Source organism: Leptonychotes weddellii, chromosome 6 (assembly GCF_054177405.1).
Source record: "Leptonychotes weddellii isolate Sample4059 chromosome 6, ASM5417740v2, whole genome shotgun sequence".
Classification (NCBI taxonomy): Eukaryota; Metazoa; Chordata; class Mammalia; order Carnivora; family Phocidae; genus Leptonychotes; species Leptonychotes weddellii.
In genome coordinates, this window is record NC_138374.1 from 29,116,254 (window position 1) to 29,136,554 (window position 20,301).

Below are 20,301 nucleotides of genomic sequence, written 5' to 3' on the forward strand. Positions count from 1 at the left end.
TTTGAGAGAGAGAGAATGAGAGAGAGCACATGAGAGGGGGGAGGGTCAGAGGGAGAAGCAGACTCCCTACCGAGCAGGGAGCCCGATGCGGGACTCAATCCAGGGACTCCAGGATCATGACCTGAGCCGAAGGCAGTCGCTTAACCAACTGAGCCACCCAGGCGCCCCTCTTTCATTGCTGTTTTGTAGTTTTCAGTGTACAGGTCTTTCTCCTCCTTAGTTGAGGTTATTAGTGAGTATTTTATTCCTTTTGAGGTTATTGTAAATGAGATTGTTCTCCTAGTTTCCTTTTCAGATAGTTCATTGTTAATGTATAGAAATGCAACTGATTTTTGGATGCTGATTTTGTACCCTGCAACTTTACTAAATTCATTTATTAGTTCTAACAGCTTGCTTCTTTTTCTTTTTTTTTAATGGAAGTACAGCTGACACAATTTTACATCAGCTGCAGGTGTACAACAGTGATTCAGTGCGTCTGTGCATTACCTTGGGCCCACCGCACGTTAGCTCCCATCCATCACTGTACAACACTCTCACCACACCATTGACTGTATTCCCTATGCTGTGCCATAACTAGAAGCCTCTATCTTCCATTCTCCTTCACCCATTTTGGTGAAGGCAACCACCAAGTTTATTCTCTGTATTTATGAGCCTAACAGGTTTCTTTTGCTGTGTGTGTAGACTTCAGGGTTTTCGTTATGTACAAGTCTTGCCATCTGTAAACAGAGACAGTTATACCTCTTTCTTTCTGATGTGGATGCCTTTTATTTCTCCTTGCCTAATTGCTCTGGTGAGTCCTTCCAGTACTATGCTGAATAGAAGTGGTGAGAGTGGGCGTCCCTGCCTGGGTCTTGATCTCAGAGGAAGAGCTTACAGTTCTCACCACTGAGGAGGATGGTAGCTGCGTGGTTTTTACATATGGCTTTTATTGTGTTGATGCAACTTCTTTCTGTTTCCACTTTGTTGAAACTTATTATCATAAATGAGTGTTCAATTTTATCAAATGCTTTTTCTGCATCTATTGAGATGTGTGGTTTTCGTCCTTCCTGTTAATATGGTGTATCACACAAATTGATTTTGTATGTGGAGCCATCATTGCATCCCAGGGATAAATTCCACTTAGTCATGGTATATTATCCTTTTAATGGACTGTTGAATTCAGCTGGCCAGTCTTTTGTTTATTTTGGTTGTTCCAAAGTGTGTTCTTTCATTTCCACATACTTGTGAATTTTCCAGTCTCCTTCCGCTATTGATTTCTAGTTTCATTCTACTGTGGTTAGAAAAGATACCTGATGGGGCGCCTGGCTGGCTCAGTCGTTAAGCGTCTGCCTTCAGCTCAGGTCATGATCCCAGGGTCCTGGGATCAAGTCCTGCATCGGGCTCCCTGCTCCGCGGGAAGCCTGCTTCTCCCTCTCCCACTCCCCCTGCTTGTGTTCCCTCTCTAGCTGTGTCTCTCTGTCAAAAAAATAAATAAAATCTTTAAAAAAAAAAAAAAAAAGAAAAGATACCTGGTATAATTTGTCATCTTAAATTTGTTGAGACTTGTTTTATGACCTAAGATGTAACCTGTCTTAGAGAATATTCCATGTGCACTTGAGAAAAGTATATATTCTGCTGCTCTTGGGTGGAACGTTCTATATTTGTCTGTTAGATCTATTTGGTCTACAGTGTGGTTCGAATCTGTGATTGTTCTATCCAGTACTGACAGGGAGGCACCAAAGTCTCCTACCATTCTGGCACTGCCGTCTCTTCCTCCATCGGTCCTGTCAATGTTTGCTTCAGAGATTCAGGGGCTCTGATTTGGGGTACATATATACTTTTGATTAATATATCTTCCTGGTAAATTAACTCTTTATTGTTATATAATGTCCTTCTTGGCCTCTTGTGACAATTTATGACTTAAAGTATATTTTGTCTCATATAAATATGACCACCCTTGTTTTCTTTTGGTTGGCGCTTGCATGGAATATCTTTTCCATCACTTCACTTTTGGCCTATGTGAGTTCCTTAAATCTAAAGTGAGTTTCTTGTGGAACATATGGTTGGGTCTTTAAACTTTTTGTACAGTTTGATTTTTTTATAATGAGCATGTCTTAATTTTTATAATAAACATTTCCTTAAATTGTTACATTTCAAAAGACTTCCTGATATTACTCCTAGAGCTCATTCTACCAGCAAAGGGCTTAATGAGTTAAGCACCTAGAAATTCTCCTGCTTTTGCTAAGGTGTGACATGTGCTTTTTAAAGAAATAAAAATTATTTTTAAAAACATTAACAAACAGGGATGCCTGGGTGGCTCAGTCGTTGGGCATCTGCCTTTGGCTCAGGTCATGATCCCAGGGTCCTAGGATCGAGTCCCACATCGGGCTCCCTGCTCAGCGGGAAGCCTGCTTCTCCCTTTCCCTCTGTGATCCCTCTCAAATAAGTAAATAAAATCTTTAAAAAAAAAATTAACAAACAGAAAATTTGTGTAGGCAGATATAGCAAAATATCGAGCCTTCAGTGGGATACATAGCTTGTCAGCAGGAACTCCTGGTCTATGCTACCGCCTACCCCCATAGCCCTGCATGCCATGGACTCTTGAAAGTTTTCCCCAGTGGGGCACCTGGGTGGCTCAGTTGGTTAAGCATCTGACTCTTCTTTCAAAAAGGTTGGATCACTTTATAACTGTAGGAGGTAATTTCTCCCTAAAGCTTAAAATATGTTCTATTTTCTGTAAGTCCCCCAAATGGTCCATTATATGCCCCTCAAACAGCGTTATTCATTTCTTCCAAAACCTGGAATCATTTCTTTCCAAACCCCTGAATCATATCTTCATCTTTACTCTTCCTAAAATCACCACCATTTTCCTGTACTATAGGAATCTCTGAGTTTATAGATCACAAGCGTGATCTTTAAGCTTAGGGGAGAAAGCTTCTAAAATACCAGAGGCAAGTCTCTGGACTGCCCATATGGAAAAACCCATTGAACTACTTTCGGGTCTCTGAACACACTTCATGTTTTCCCACCTCCAGGCTTCTGTGCACGCTGGACATCTCACTAGAATATTCCAATTACTGAAGTTCTTTTACTGAGAATATACAATATTCCAGGCACCCTAGCAGTAATATATCTAGCAGGCCTAAAAATGAAAAGATGATATGTACACCATCCCTGCCTTCCAGGGCCTCAGGACATAGTTGGGGAGACAGATATATCAACCTATAAAGACAATACCCATTCTTGCCAGCCAAATTTTGTGCAACTTTTAACCTACACAGAATGCAATACATGCATTCCTGTTCAATTTAACTGAGCTGGTTTCAGTGCAGCATCTATCCTCTCTCAAAATTTTTCTTGTTTTTGTAGTATCAGTTGCCCACTCTCCTCCCTGCTCCCCCAACTTTAGAACATCTCCCAGGGAGTTGTTTACTTTCACATGGCTTCTAAAACTATGCTCATTAAAATCACCAGTAACCTCCTAATTGGCAAAATCAATAGCCATTTTTTTTTCATTCCACCGCTTCCTTGACTTTTGGCTGCATATCATGCATGCATTCATTCGTTCAAAAACTATTGGCTGAGTAACAACTATGTTCCAAGAAGTGATGGAAACAGGAGAATCCCCACCCGCTAGTGGAAGACAGTGCAACTCAAACAAGTAACAGATGGTATGATGGACAGATAAATAAGTTCTATAAAAATAAAACCTTTCATTACATACTCTACATATATAGAGCCTTTATTCAGATTAGAGAAGTCCACAGAATAGGCATAGTTCATTAATTTCTTCTAATCCAGATACAATTAATTTCAGGGGTCATTTTTTTTTTCATAAGAACTGTTGCCTAGTAATACAACTGACACTCCTATCTTTATCACGTTTCCAGGGAAACAAATCCAGAAAAGTAACCCAAAGCCAAATTTGTCTGTAAAGGAAGAAAGGGGGTTTGTCAAGTCATTTACCAAAGATCCAATCAAAAACGTATTTCTAGCACTTTGGAGTAAAGACTAAATGAAGTCCTCATAGTCACAGAAGGGACAAGTATTACAGTCCAGCCCCAAGTTCTGCCCCAAACTGACCACTTGACATGTTCCCCTCCCCTCCCCCATCTAACTTCATTACTCATGCTAACTCGCTTCTCTAGCATGGCCTGCCTGCTTTTATTACTAGATACTAGGTTTGCTCTGCCCTGGCAGGATGCATCTTAGAGGCAGATGTGGCATCAATTTCAGGGTCATCTGTCTCTGGCACATGTGTCTACATTTGCTTTCCATACTCATAAAGAGACCTCTAACATTTGTGTGGTGTTTAATCCCAGCCATTGCCCTACTTGGGCTCATGGTTCTACTTTAATCTCTACTTTATGTGTACCTTTTGTTCTAGATTAAGGGCTCTTAACATGGGGCTCACAGGTCCACCTCAAGGAATCATGATGTCTTTTAAATTGTATGCAAAAATTTCAGCACGCCTTTAAATGTCTATTTTTCTGTTTAGACGATCCTTAGCTTTCAACACATTCTCCAGAGTCTTGTTATCCCTTGAAGAGCTAAGAATGACTGGTCTATTGAAGACATTATGCTAAGTGAAATAAACCAATCACAAAAAGACAAATATATGATTCCACTTATATGAGATACCTGGAATAGTCAAATTCATAGCGACTGAAAGTAGAATGGTGATTGTCAGGGACTGGGGGGAAGAGGAGTTGGGAATTAGCGTTTTGTTTAATGACGGAGTTTCTGTTTGGGAAGACAAAAAAGTCTTGGAGGTAGATGGTGGTGATGGATGTACAACAGTGTTAAATGTATGTAATGCCACAAAACTATACTCTTAAAAGTAGTGAAAATGGCCAATTTTCTATTATGCATATTTTACCACACACACCACACACACACACACACCACACACACACACCACACACACACATACCACACACACCACACACACACACACACCACACACACACACACACACCACACACACACACACCACACACACACACCACACACACACCACACATACACCACACACCCACGGATGGCTGTCCAGACAACCTGGATATTTTACTCCCAGGTGTTGCCTTGATTGTGCAGATTAAGGTTTAGGTCCTCTCTCAAAAGAGAATCAAATAAGCAATATGTAACTGGAGAATAATACCATTATATAAGGAATAGAAAACAAAATAAATACAAATATGCCAGGGCGCCTGGGTGGCTCAGTCGATTGGGTGTCTGCCTTCGGCTCAGGTCACGATCCTGGGGTCCTGGGATCGAGCCCCGTGTTGGGCTCCCTGCTTCGTGGCGAGTCTGCTTCTCCCTCTGCCCTTCACCCTGCTCGTGCTCTCTCTCACTCTCTCTCTCTCAAATAAATAAAATCTTTAAAAAAAATACAAATATGCCCTCCTAACTATTACAAACACCTGAATCAAATTTGAAGTAATGTTTTAAAACTCTCTCCTTTATAGATTTTTAAAAATTTCTCAGATAATAATGTTACTTTTATATTCCATATAGAAATGACTATTTCTCTGTAGCCGCAATAGAGATCAAGTCTTAGAATTAGAATCAAGGGCAAATCCTGCTTGTTGTCTGAGCTGGGAATGTGTCTATTCATCTTTCTTTCTTGGACAGTTGTGCTCCAGAATAAGGTCATCTATTTCTCTTCCCCTGCTCCAGAACCAGTCCATTCATACTCCTATTCATATTTATTTTTTCATTTTATCTACCTGTCAATCTTTCTGAAAGTCTTCCATGTGTCGAGGCCTGATAGTCTTCCTGTCTGTATATGCTCTTCAGAAACACACTCATTTGAGTTTAATATCTAATGTGGCCTCTTAAATCCCTTGGAAAGGTCTTTTCTAGGGTGGAATATTGTTTACACTAACGTGCAGTAGAACTGAACCCAGAAAAATTAAGTGTTAATGGGATGGGATGATGAGGTTTAGGATGAGTATTTTTTCCTTGATTTATTTATATTATGTGATGAAAAAGAAACCTTAACCCTATTCAGAATGCTTCTATTTTTAATCCCAAGAATGATACTGAATGACAAAACCCACCTTCTTCTTTTAATACCTCATAAGGATACACTGATCAAAATCAGATGGTTCAAGGACACATCACCAAGTTTCTTCCTATGGCTGTGGTAGATGACTCTTTGAAAGTCTTGAAGAAAAAAAAAATCATCCTGATTCTGTTCTTGGGGTGTGACTTGGGAGACTCAATACATCAGATATTCTGTTGCCAGAATGGACCCAGTGGTGATTCTCGAGGGAAATGCTGACTCAGCTCTAAGAATCCCTGACCTTGCCTTTCAGTACTGGGGAGGCGCCCTATAACTACTGAGGTCAAAATTTGTGATCAGCTTCTTAATTTCCATATTAGGGATTAACCTTACCATATAAACCTTTACTTGATTGGTATCTATAACCTGTGGGCCCATATTTAAGCAGCAACTGAGAATAGTAACACTCTAGGCCATCTTTAGAGAACATAGAGCCTCAAAAGTTCAGCTCCTCATCTTCCAATTTCCAGCTTAGATAATTAATATTTATGGAAGATGAAAGATATTTGTCTCCCCCTTTTTCAGCCACTCTGAATTCTTTCTTTCTATCAAGTTGAATGTCTATCAAAGACCTATACTGCCTCAGTCCATCACAGAATTGCTGTGACTGAGTCGGCTTTTTAATATCATGCCTCTAGGTGACAGTGGCTATAAGAAATTGTGATTTTAAGAAATATGGTCAAAGACATTGTCTAATAAAATCTCCTTTATAAAATATCCTTGAGAAACAATTTTTGAATAGCTCTGCTTTGCCCTGGGACCTGGCATGCTATGCATAATAAAAACTATATCTGATTTTCTCCCCTCGGCTACTAGGAAGCTCAGAGCTAAATACACACACACATACACACAAGTATATGCATACATATGGAAACAAATAAGTTTTTAATGTTCTTTAATTCCAGTTCCTTCTTGAATTTGTTTTATATTCTTTCTTGTTTGTATAAGTGATACGATGTGAACTTTTAAAAATTTCCTAAATTACCTCATAAATAATTCCCTGCAGATGTTCCCTCTTCCTTTTGGGTGTTTCTAATTTGCCTACAAATTGGATTCTGTCTAGCAACCAATGTAGCCAAACTGAGAAAAAAATTGACAGTTTTTAATACTATTTACAGAGTAAGAATTAAATCACCAGTGCTGAATGCAATTATGGCAAACCTTCCTTCCCTGCAAATTCTCTGTGGCTTGAGAATACCCAGGCTAACTGGTCCTGGAAATAATTGGAATGCAACTGGATTTTTGTGTTGCAAATAGTTATGCTTCCAGATGCAGGACTGGGCAGTGGGAACTTCTGCAGGTATAACAGCCTAGAAAAAGGACTGTTAGGAGAAAGAACTAACCTTACTAAGGGCCCACCTGGTGCTAGGGTATGTTAGCTTTCTGCTACTGACAGTGATATGCTGGAGGTGGCTCTTACCCACTCACAAGAGCTAACTGTTAAAATTTCAAGAGTTTTGTGAGCCAGCTGATGTTATGTTGATTAAACTAGACCATGGTAGGAGTACTTATACCACGTAAATTGGCAAATGTCACAAACCAGCCCCTACATCCCCAGAGAGCTGGTTGGTAAACACCTGTCCACCACCATTGTCTGGATTATTACTCAAAATTTGCAAGGAGATAGGCATTTCTGTCCTCATTTTATAAATGAGGAAATAGACCCCCCCCCCAAAAAAAATCTTTAGGCTTTAGGGAGAAATTACAGAGGGGGAAAACATTCTGTAACAGAAACTGCCAAAGCAGGAGTAGGTACAGGTACAGTGTGAACCCTGAGGGCTGTATTCAGAGGGGAAAGATCCTATTCAGAGGAAAGCGATGAGCTAATGTAAGGAGATTGCCAAGCTGAGGTTCAGAAGGCTGTGAAGAGAACAATTTCAGTGAGGGGCTAGGAGACCAAACAAAAAGGCATCCAAGGGGAGCGCAAGTCTCCTTCACCCCTTCCAACTCTCCACTTCTCCCTACCTAGGTTGGAGGAATCACTTTCAAAGGTAAGAAATTCCACCACTGCCACCCTCAAGTAGAAAGGATTTGCTCAAGCTTGAAGACAAGAATTGGGCTATGTTTCCCAGGAGGTGAAGCTTTCAGAAAAGTTAAAAAGTCAATACACAACAGTATATTTCTTTTCCTTCAGAGGTACTTCCTATCAAGGACTGGAATGAAAAGGGCTCTTGGCTGTCCCCAGCACCCCTAGACACCTTCCTCCCTTTTGTGGCCCCCTCTTTTATCTTTCAGCAGTTAGATCCAGGGCAAGGGCGTTGGCCCAAAAAAGTCCAATATGGGCCTTAAGTGCCAGCTCAGCTATAGGGCAACCAGGTGAATTTCTAGTTTGTTCTGAATTTAGGTTTGGAGCTAAATAACCAAGTATTACTCTGCCAGGCATTGTCCTGGCATGTTATTTCCCTCAGGAACCTTGAGGGGAGGAGTAACTGTGGTCTGGGCCACGGTAAAGGTTAGCCTGGATCCACGGTACCACCCATTGTTGTTTTCCCAGAGATGATAGGAATGAAGAGCTTGTATTGTTTACAAGTGACAAAGCCAGATTTTAAACCAGGTGCAATTACTACAGGCCCTGTGCTCTATCCAGGGAGCTATTTCTGTGACACTGGGCTGAGCCAGGAGACTTGGGAGAAACTCTCCTGCTGGGGTCCCATTGGAGAGTCGAACCTCCCTTCTCACATGCTGATCTGTTTTCTGAAAAAGGGAGAAAGAGTGTGAAGGCAGACAAAAGCCCTTGTTTCTATGCATGATATCTTAAGTAATTAATGAGATAATGTATATACATTATTTAGTCAATAACTGCCTCTTGACTGATGGTAGCTAATTTTGCAATATACTACTAAACTATGATTACAATAATGCTTCATCTCCAGGACCAAAATATGAAATTTGAATTATGAGTAGATCAAGGGGCACCTCTTCTACCTCTGCTCAAATATTTTATCTTATTCTGGAGTAATTAAGAAGAAACTGGCACTGGGATTCAAAGAGTCCCCCAGCTGTTCAAAATGTAATGCAAATGATGCTATCTTCAATATTTCCTTGGGATTTCTTGAATTTCTAACTTCAGTTTATAGAGGAAAGCCTTTAGCAGAGACATCTAACTGCTGCCTCTCCTTCTTCTGACATTAAGAAGCCAACTATGGCAGATCCCAATGGGTGCGCCTACCCAACAGCCAGCTCCTTCTTCTGGCTTACAGATTCCTGATCTCACCCACGTAGAGGAAAGCAATATGTGTAGGAAAGACTCCCCAGTTCCAGGGATGAATAGTTATTAGTCTAAACCAAACATAGTAATCCATTCCCCTTTATCACAGGTTGGTTTAGAAGTGTGTATTTCACCAAATTCCGGCCAATGGCATCTTTTTGTTGGCACTACTGAAAAATTGGACAGAAACGTATGCAAGAGAAACTTCTTTCTTTTTTTGCATGTGAAACAGTAGCTGCCATCTTAGCACCACAAAAAAAGGCCAAGAAGATAATGGAAAAGCTGATCCCAAGTCCTGACATTGTTAAATCAAAGAACTAACCCTGAATTATCTACCTCAAGGCTTACTATCATATGAGAGAAAAATAAATCCTATTATTTAAACCCTTCGTAGGCATCTGCTCTACAACTTGCAACCCAAATCATCCTAACCCCCAATATACCTTATTATTTTACAAACTTACCCCAAAATCCCCATGAACTGGTGGCAAGAAAATCCCATTGAAGGAACAGTGAGAGTAAGGGCAGTAACTGGTGTTGAAGAGTTGAAGAATGCTTTGCCGGCATTGTTGATAGTTTCCAGTGCCCTGGATTTGAAACTGATCGAATGGAAGAGTCATCTCAAATCTCTTGGTGCAGGGGCTACTGTAGAGATCACTTACATTCATTACTGTCTCGTATCCAGGGTGAAAGCATGGGTCCCTGAGGATTCCGTTTGTACCCTGAATGGAAAAATCACTTGAAGACATCATGTGCAAATGTGTTGGATACAAAAAGCACCACTCTGACTTCCTTAATGTGTAGGAATTTTATAATAGCTTTGGCATCAATATGCCCCTGCCATGCCTTTTTCACCCTTGGGAACAGTCAGATTTGTATAATAGCCACCAGAAATGGTATCAGATGTGAATCAACTTTCGCTATTCATAGAAAGCTAACAGAGCTTAAGCTGACAGAAATGCCATTAGTTTGGAATGTCCACTAGTGCTTAGTACTATGAAATGAAATGAAATACATAGGTCAGAAGCAGATTCACAAGGAACACTCTCAAGGCTCTCACAAGTCTGAGCCGGGGGTAGTTCTCCAGGAGGAGACTGCCCATACCCCAACCCCACCTCCAAGCAAAAAATCAGAAGCAACATGCCTTGAAAGTGCCTTAACCCAGGAGTATCAAAATGATTTTTAACCCACAACCTAATATGTTCAAGAGAAGAAAGGGGGCTGCTGTGGATAAAAGGCTTCATGGAGCCTTGGGGCTCAGTAGGCATCTCTCAGCATCGCCTACTCCAGTGGGGGTCACCTACTGACAGTGCTTCTGAGAACCAGAGCAGGAACTTCGGAGGAGAGCAGAGAACTGGTTGTCCTTTCAGTGGAGACAGGGAACAGCTGGATGTGACAGCCTTCCTCTGTGTGTGTTTGTCAGGGTGTGCCTGGTGCTCACATGATTTTGAGTGTGTTTAACTTTTCTTATCTTCAGAAGACAAAAAGCATCTGGGGACAAGACATGAAGTGTTGATGGATAAACTCTGCATTTTCCCTGAGTGTTTTCTCCTCCCCTCCAGGTTGCTTCTAACAACCCTGTTTTCTGCAGTTGTAGGAAATGGAGACTAAAAAGTGCTAAAGAGCTTATAAATTACACACCCATCCCAACAATACTCGAGCATGTAATTTTCACTGTCAAGCCCATAGGGGTGAGAAATTATTTGCAAGAAAGGATTTGAGTCGTGTCCTTGGAGACAGTGCAGTACACAAACACAGGAGGTGATGTCTGGATGGGACAATTCACAGGGGTTGACCAGATGTAGTTAGATATCCTGCTTGTAAAGGTTTGGAAAGTACAGTAACCAAGTTCAGACCAATTACTGAAGTAGAAAGAGACAACAACAGGATGTGGGGGTTGGTGGCCCAGATATGGGGAGGATGGGTCTGGATTCAGTTATACTTGCCTGAATGTCCTTGGCCAGTTTCTGCCTGAGGGCTTGATCCTTCCCATAGCACAAGAAGCTGTGCGTGTACACGCTGTAGTCCCTGCCATAAAGGCGGAAGTGCAGAGTGTTGCTTGGAGACTCGATCTTCTTGTTTGGGGGCACAAAAGTGATTTGTGTAGAGGCTCCCCCAAGGTCTAAAGCCCCGTAGGTTTCAAGATCACTGTCTTCATTTGGCTTCAGGTTGAGCCAACTCACTTTCTGAAAGAGAGTACAGTCACCAGTGGTAGCTGTCTCTGGACACCCGCTTCACACTATATCTTGGACTCAGGGACTTGCTAAGGTGAAGGAAGGGGGGCATAAGGTGACACAAAGCTCACTGGATGCTCCTGAGTCTGCATCAGATCAACAAGAAACATCAGATCAGCAGGAAAAGAGGGGCTTCAAAGATAGAGCTCAGTCTGCAGCAACACAGAATTGGCATAGCCAGTGTTTACAAACAAGGGGTCTGGGCTAAAAAGACTCAAGTTCAAATCTCCACTCATTCGCTCAATAGCCATGTGACCCTGAGCAGATAACTACCTTCTCTAGGCCTCAATCTGAGACTTGAAAATGAGAGAATTCCTCATGTAGTTGTCCTGAAGATGAAATCAGACAGTAATGAAAAGTGCTTAGCACAGCACAAGACACATAGCACTAGGCAAATATTAGCTATTCTTATTTTTTTGTTGTTAGTTTTTTCCTAAGATTTTATTTATTTATTTGACTGAGAGAGAGAGAGAGCGGGCATGAACAGGGAGCGTGGTGGGCAGAGGGAGACGCAGACTCCCCACTGAGCAGGAAGCCCGATGCAGTGCCTGATCCCGGGACCATGACCTGAGCTGAAGGCAGACGCTTACCTGACTGAGCCACCCAGGTGCCCCTTAAAAGAAAGGAAACTTTATAAAAGGCCTGTCAGATATCCCCCTCCCCTTTCATTCCTTTGCTCCTTTCTACTCCTTCCCCCTACCAGGTAACCAATCTCTTTAGTATGGTTTCTCCTTCCTGTGTTTCTTTTTGCAAAAATGAGTAAGATACATATATATTTTCTTTCCTCCCCCCCTTCTTTCCTACATGATAGATTTTTAATTTCCTCTATGTCTCCCTAAGGTGAAGATATGACTTCCTTCTTCTCCAGTAAGAAAAGTTCTTGTAATAAAGTTCTTGCAAATGTGGGGATAAATTAATTTGTCCATTCATCCAACATTCATTCTGGCTACAGATCCAAATACTGCCTGAGACAGCAATGGCATTGACCCCCAGGGAGCCAGCTCCCTCCCTGGGTGCTTCGAGATAATCACCTGCGTGAATTTGCCCAGCAGATAGTTGATAGTAATCCAGCCGTAGGCACCCTCCTCTTGGCCGGTGATGATTCTGGCACCCTGGAAATCAAAGTGGTAATTGCTGAGGCTCCTCGCCACCGCAGCCAGGACCTTGTCTGCCAACTGTTCATTTTCTATCCTGCACAAAGGAAGAGCTGCATTTACCAGTTTCGTTTGAATAACTACAAGTACTCAGCTTCCAGCAGTTCTCCTAGCAAGCAAATCATAACTCCCTGGAATAAACAGAGACGTGGAGATTCCCACACATGGCTGTCTGAGGAGCCCTCCTTTTGGGTGAGGCAGAACTAGTCTTTTGGCCCTCTTCTCCAAGTCCAAATCCTTCCAGTCCCTACATAGGCTGCTCTTCCTAAAATACCATTTTTGTTGTTGCTCCCTGGCTCCAAAATATTATCTAAGTTATGTTCATTTTTGTGGTGGTGGTGGCTGGATATTATTTAATCATCACACCTAGAGATGATGCATGCTACACCTAGAGATGACGAATGCTACATTAGCCATCACTGGTGGCTTCCAGCTGGTTCCAGAGTCAGGCTCTGCTTGAGGTTTCTAATTATGGCTGTAGCAGATACCAGGTGGCAAGTGTCCTGGGACAGATACCCAACTTCCACTGGGGGGCCAGACTGGGAAAAAAATCTTCCTCATATTGTATCTCAGTTATTGGGTCTGTCTGAGATGTTGAGACCTAAAGAAGGAATCTTCCAGGGTTGTCCTAGTGAATATGGGATGCAATTACTTCCAACATTGAGAGCCTCCGGGTCAGAGGATGCTGTCTTCCAACCAGCGCTGAACCCTCTCACCACTCATCTGAATAGCTTCACACCCTACCCCTGGCTTCCCTATCCCCAGTTTTCTTCCCCATCCCCTACCCCCAATCCACCTCTCTCCCAGTGTGACCATTTGTGTACCATCCTATAAGAGCTTCCCATTATCTCTCAGATGAACACCAAATTCCCAGCGTGGCACACAAAGCACTTTGTGAGCTGGACCCTGCCTCTTCCGAATTCCACTCAGAATCCTGGCTCTACCACTTTACCAGGCATGTGACTGACCTTGGGGTGACTTACTCAACATTTGTAAGCCACGGCTTCCTTATCTGGTTAATAAAAGTTAATAATAACTTTTCATAGAATTATGATGACTAAAGCACAGTGCTAACAACATAGTAAAGGCTCAACAAATACAAGCTGCTTCATCATTTTATTATTATTTTTTTTAGTACATGTAGCCTATGTTCTATTCATGCAGAACTATTTATAGTCCTCTGAGTATGCCCTGGTCTCTCACTCAACCCTGCCTTTGCACATCTATTAGAACACAAGCTTCAGGAAGGCAGGGACTTTGTCCTCTTCACTCTGTATCCCCAGCACTTGGAACAGTGTCTGCCACATAACAGATGTGGAAGAAACATAGGTAATGGAATGCATGACATCTTCTCTGCCTCTAATATGCCCTTCCTCCACCCTCCAACTCCTCCTTTGTGATTCAGCTCATATGTTCTCTCCCCCCATTCTGGGCATGGCCAAGTATGCTCCCATAGCAGCTCTGAGCACTCCTCTGTTAAAGAATTGATGGCCTGTATTGAAACTCTGATCTCCTTGAGAGCTGAGTCACCTACTTTCATGTCCTAGGACGGAGTAGGTAGTCAATACAAGCTGAATGAATGAATGAACAAAGAAACAAATTATGCACACAGGTACTAAGTGGTGACCAGTGAAGATGTGCTAGTTGTGATTAGTTGTGTCTTGGGACATCTGTGGGTCTCCTCTGGTCTTTCTCCTCCCAGATACTGGATGGCTAAATCGGTAGCCTCAAATCCCAGAGTACATAGGCTCAACATTTCTCTTTGTGCCCCTTCCCCCTTGAATTCTCTGTGGGGAGATGGGCAAGAAGACTTTTTTTTTTCATATACTTAAACTCCCACCATTACACATACCAAATGTTTGGGAGTTTTACCCACTTACTGAGATTTTCTTTCTGAAGTGTGGACCGTTAGGATGTTTAGACTGTGGGGTGTTAGGGAAGCGTGGTGCTATCCCATAACTTCAAAGGCTCTCACTACCCAACCTAACCCCCAGCCGCTGTGTGTGTCCACATGCTGCTGTACCTGAGCAAGCGCATGCCTGCCGTAGCTCCCAGGTAAACAGGGGTCTCTTGGTGCTGGGACTTTGGAACCACTTGAGTGGCTCTTATCATGCATGCAGTCAGATAAATGTCTATTTCGCTTAATTTTTGAGCATATCTTGAGATTCCAGGACCTAAGGAAAGATGTAGAAGCAGATGACAATCTTTTTTAAAAGTACAGGACACACCTGGACAATATTAGAGCAAAATACTGGTGTTTTCTGAGAAAAATCAAAGAAGACAATTTCTTGATGTGATATAGATTAGGGTGCTATACTTAGAGGGTAACTCTCTGAACCTGGCCTGGGTAGGATCTATTTTCAGACCTCAGGCTGGGTCTGTCCACCGTTCAATAATTTTGCCGCTGGATGGCGCAATTTTCACATTTAATTGCATAACCTCCCTAACAGGTTCTCTCACATCTGTCTAGTTGGGACAGATACCCAACTTCCACTGGGGGGCCAGACTGGGAAAAAAATCTTCCTCATATTGTATCTCAGTTATTGGGTCTGTCTGAGATGTTGAGACCTAAAGAAGGAATCTTCCAGGGTTGTCATTTTAACTAGAATTTAAATAAAAAATTGAATTAAAAAAATTAAATGGGGATCTTACAGTTACCCTATATATCTGCTTTTTCATGTTTCTTCTACAAAACTGTAACTAACACCACTAATTCCTAGAAGACCTAAAAGGAGAAATAAGAAATTTAGAACAGAAATTAAAATAAGCACCAGGCACACTGAAGAAACAGTAACTGCTGCTAACTAGCTATGTGATCATGGCCAGTCCCCTGAAATTTCTGAAGCGGAGTTTCTTCCTTTGTTAGAATAAACAGGTATAGAATCCGTGTCTCCTTAGCAATTTGAACCCCAGTTCCATCACTTACTAGCTCAAGTAACCTTAACGAGTGGCATAACCTCCCTCTACATCAGTGCCCTCATTTTTAAAAAATGGGAATAGTAAGACATACTTCCCAGGGAGACTGTGAAGATGAAATCATGTATTTTCAGTACTTGGTGCATGGCCCACAGATGTGTCCTGTTGACGGGAGCCACTATGACTCGACGACTTTTACATTTGTTTCTTCTTCAAGGGCTCCATCATTCAGGACTGATTTCAATATTATTTTACAGTGACAATAAAATAACAGGAGCAGCGGCTCCACTATGTTCTTCACTGAACTTCCTTTTTCTCATGTGTTCCCCCACCTGCCATACATGTTCTCACATATGTTCCTCTCATGCCCCACTGTCTCCCTCCCCTTTTCCTTCATCTTACCTCTCAGCTTGCACTCTGTTATCTGATGCACCACCCCTGTGTCATTCTCCTTTTCTGCTGGCCACTTATAGATGTACAAACTTGTGTGAGAAGAGCCTGCGTCGAGCACAATCCCGTACTGAGGGTAAAACAACAAATCAAGAACTTATCAGGATTACATTATGCTTCTCCATACTCAGCTTGCAACAGAAAGGAAACAAAGACAAGAGTCTTCAAAAACATGAGGAGACGTATTTTTTTTTAAAGATTTTATTTATTTATTTGAGAGAGAGAGAATGAGAGAGAGCACATGAGAGTGGGGAGGGTCAGAGGGAGAAGCAGACCCCCTGCCGAGCAGGGAGCCCGATGCGGGACCCGATCCAGGGACTCCAGGGTCATGACCTGAGCCGAAGGCAGTCGCTTAACCAACTGAGCCACCCAGGCGCCCCGAGGAGACGTATTTTAATTCAAGAGGAACATGTGGAGAGAGGAGGAGTTGCCTGGTGTCGCCCTGATCACAAGAACTACCAGGACACCAATCCCTCTAGAATAGTGGCTCTTCGTGCTGGCAGCACATTAGAAATAGCCAGGCCTTACCCACAGTGGGGCTTGAGCCTCACTACTGATTAGAAGCTTCTCAGGTGATTCTGATGGGCAGCCGGGAATCAGAACCAGATGCTGAAGCAGCTGAGACAACATGGAGGGAATAGAAAGCCATGAATGCAGTAGTTACCAAACTTGGGTGCACACTGGAATCGTCAGAATCACCTGGAGAGCCCCCAAAGCTAGAGATGCCTGTGTTCTGCCAGATACGGGATTTAATTGGTCTGGTATGTGGCCTGGACTAGAAGAGAGACATGGAAAATACTAAGCATGCTTGCTTTTTCATTATGAATGTAACTAATCATTGTATTGAATAAATTTTAAAAGATATGTATTTTCATGGTCAGGGCTCTTATGACTGAGGGGGGATGAAAGGAAGAATAAAGGAAAAAAGAAGGTGGGAAGAAAGAAGGGGAAAGACAGTATGAGAAAGAACTCATTGGTCAGAGGGGAAAGGGGAAAGAACCAAGTCCCCACAACACATTTCACGAGAACATTAAATGTACCAGGCTTTTCATGAGAATTATCTGATTTAACCCTCAGAACAGTGCTGTAGGGTAGGTGCTCTGTTCATCCCTGCTATATAGATGAGAAATTAAAGTACAAAGAGGTTAAGTAGTTTACTCAAGATACACAGCTAATAAGTGACAGAGCCTGGATTTGGATCAGTCAGACCCAAGACCTTATGCTCCATATACCAAGGGCAGAACAATCATTTTTAAAGACTTTTAATGAGGGATAACTACAGCAAAGTGCATCCCAGTGAATTTTTGCATATGTGCACGCCCATATACACCACACCACCAAGATCAAGATCAAGATTCAGAACATTTTCTACTGCCCCTCTCAGTCAGTTCCTCCTGAGGGTAACCATTGTCTTGATTTCTATCACCACGGCTGAGTTGTGCCTATCTTTGAGCTGCAAAAAGGGACTCACACAGTGTGCCTCCTTTATGTCTAGCTTCTTTTGCTCTACCGTATCTCTTAGATGCCTCCAGACTGTGTGCAGCCATAGTTCATCCCTTTTTGTTGCTGTAGAATATTTCCTATTTTATTATATGCACTGTATTTTTATCCATTCTACTGTTGATGGACATTTGAGTTGCTTCCAGTTTGGGACTATTGGGAATATAGTCACCAGGAACATCCTTGCACATGTCATTCTGTGGATATAAGCTCTCATTTATTTTGGGTATTTACCTAGGAGTAGACTGCCGAATGCCCCTTTTGATCATTTGATGTTCATCTTTGGTTACATCCCTAAGTTTAAACAGGAAAAATGCCATGGTTGAGTAACAAGTGTCTGCCGTGGGCTTGTGAGGAGAGCATGATGGCACCTGTACTTTAACTTATCATCCCTCTACTAGAGAGAAACATGGAGGAAAGTAAACGGGGAAGCAGAAGGAAGAGAAAAAGGAGGCACGTCTAAAATGTGAGCCAACCACTCTTCACCACACTTCACTGCTGTGGACCTCAAAGTGCCATCTGCCTCGTGATAATACTTAACTCAGCAGTTGTTTTATATATATCCTTCCATACTGTCTTACCACCTGGTAAGAACCTAAGAACTTCCAGGGAGGAAAGAAGACAAGAATGAGGATTCAAGAGACCTCCCTGGACCACTGGCAATAGCTGAAAGCTGAGTCTGCTGAGGTGTCAAGCTTTATTCTGTTTCTCCAGATTAGGAGAGTATCAGTGTGCAGCAGAGGGCAGATCCTTGGCCTTCTGTAACCTCATGTCCTCGGCCTAGTTAGGCACAGCAGGACTCCCTATGGTAATGAGCATTATGACCTTAACAAGAAAAGGCCTGTATACTTGGCGAGAAAGTAAGCTGGACGGACTCCTCTGCAAACAGGCTTGCAGTGAGAGGAAACCAGGAACTGACTTAGGTAGTGACTATCGCAGGCCCGTTGGGGAATGCCTGGGGTCTGGGGCCTTTGGAACCATGGGCAGCCTCCTGGGGTGGAGAGAGAGGCTCAGGGGTTACACAGCAGAAATTCTGTTGTTCCCTAGCAGGGTCAGTGAATTCTTCCTGCCAGAAAATGTTCCAACCACAGTGGCCTATGATAAAATCTGAGACAGCAGCAGCAAGCAGCCTTTATCTGGGATCAAGACATTCTAGTCTGTCTTTGTTGACATGAAAGCCACTCTTCCCTCAGAGCAAAGGAATCAGACTTGCTTCTACCAGCCTGTTTCTCGAAGGCCTTACACAGTGAGGTGGTTGCGAAATGAAAGTTTCGCTCCATTTGGTTTGGCAAGTGTTTGAGGGGGAGGCAGTGTATACTGTAACCCAGGAACTGAGGGCACTCCACCTTGCGTATACAGCAGGCTGGAATGCTAACCTGCCCAAATGTGCCAAATATTTTTTCTCCTTGGAAATGGTTTGCAGCTCGAGGGACAGATAAAAGCTTGATTGTGTGAAAATTCTGTTTGAGCATTTTGGAAGTTTGCCTTTCATTGTTACAAAACTGTCAGCATATTTACTCATTTTCATAGCTGGCCCATCATAGAGCTATAAGTTCATTCCATGTAATCTTCTTATTTGAGAGCTGAAAGATTGTGTCCAGTATAGTTCAAGGATCTAACTGAAGGTACAGATGGTGAAAGCCTTCAAAGACCCATCTAGAGCCCGGGTAGCCACCGTCTTTTGTTCCTTTTCACCATACCAGCATTTTCCAATCATGTTCCAGAGAACACTAAGCCTGCAAGGATCTAGGCAAATAAGCCTTCCCAGGAGTTTGGGGGATGCTGAGTGCGCTCACTCTCTTGATCCCTCGCTCTCTCTCTCTCTCTCTCTCCTGGGCTCACAAACCCATTAGGTAGTGAATGCTTCAGAGAGTCTGGCAGTGGAGAAACTTGCCTTTGTTTGAGCCAGCATTCCCCAGACTCCATGACAACAGAATTCTGTTTAAAATAAACATCTCTACCCAACAGAAATGCTTTGACCAATGCTGTGCTTTGCATCATGCTATCACTCCTATCCAGTGTTTCTCTGTAGCTCATATTTAAAACACTTCTAAAAGCCCCTGTGAGTACATTCTTCACATTAAAGAAAAATCAAAGATGTGTGGTGATGAAGAGATAAGACATTCCCCTAATATTATTTCAATATTACTTTCTATTTTAAGACTACTAAAAATTTACTAAATAGCATCTATAAAATGAAGGGAAAAGGGAAAAAAAGGCATTTAAGATCCTACCAACTAGGCATCACTGTTATTTTAATTTATCTCCTTCCAGTCTTTCCTAAATAAATTTTTATATGGCTGCAATCTTACTGTGTATATACAACTTTATCCTAAGCTAGTTTTTGATCATGCACATGATTTTAGCAATCATAACTGATCTTCATAAGCTATGGTTGAGTGAACAGAAGCAGTGTTCCAGGAAAAGGAACAATAAAAATGACCTTGCTTGGTTCATGGAGACACCAATGTAGGGCCTTTGGTGCAGACCTGGAGATGTGGGTGGCCACAGACCCTGAGCTCACAGAGACTGGAGGCCATGGGGAGGTGGGCCAAGACTCTCCTTAAGATGGAAGTAATCCTAGGGGTGCCTGGGTGGCTCAGTCGTTGCGTGTCTGCCTTTGGCTCAGGTCGTGGTCCCAGGGTCCTGGGATTGAGCCCCGCATCGGGCTCCCTGCTTGGCGGGAAGCCTGCTTCTCCCTCTCCCACTCCCCCTGCTTGTGTTCCTGCTCTTGCTGTGTATCTCTCTGTCAAATAAATAAATAAAATCTTAAAAAAAAAAAAAAAAGATGAA

General features: G+C 42.5%; 1 protein-coding gene across 2 annotated transcripts in view; it reads right to left on the minus strand.

The window, feature by feature from the left end:
• The window catches only part of ENTPD1 (ectonucleoside triphosphate diphosphohydrolase 1), a 104,399-nt gene that overhangs the window by 11,949 nt on the left and 72,149 nt on the right, over nt 1-20,301 (minus strand). For both annotated transcript variants that reach the window (XM_081823741.1, XM_081823742.1), the window contains exons 3-7: nt 15,961-16,078; nt 14,666-14,816; nt 12,520-12,679; nt 11,201-11,440; nt 9,719-9,976 (exon numbers count right to left, since the gene is read on the minus strand). In XM_081823741.1, coding sequence (XP_081679867.1) covers nt 9,719-9,976; nt 11,201-11,440; nt 12,520-12,679; nt 14,666-14,816; nt 15,961-16,078 — 927 coding nt within the window. The remainder of the gene's footprint in view (nt 1-9,718; nt 9,977-11,200; nt 11,441-12,519; nt 12,680-14,665; nt 14,817-15,960; nt 16,079-20,301) is intronic.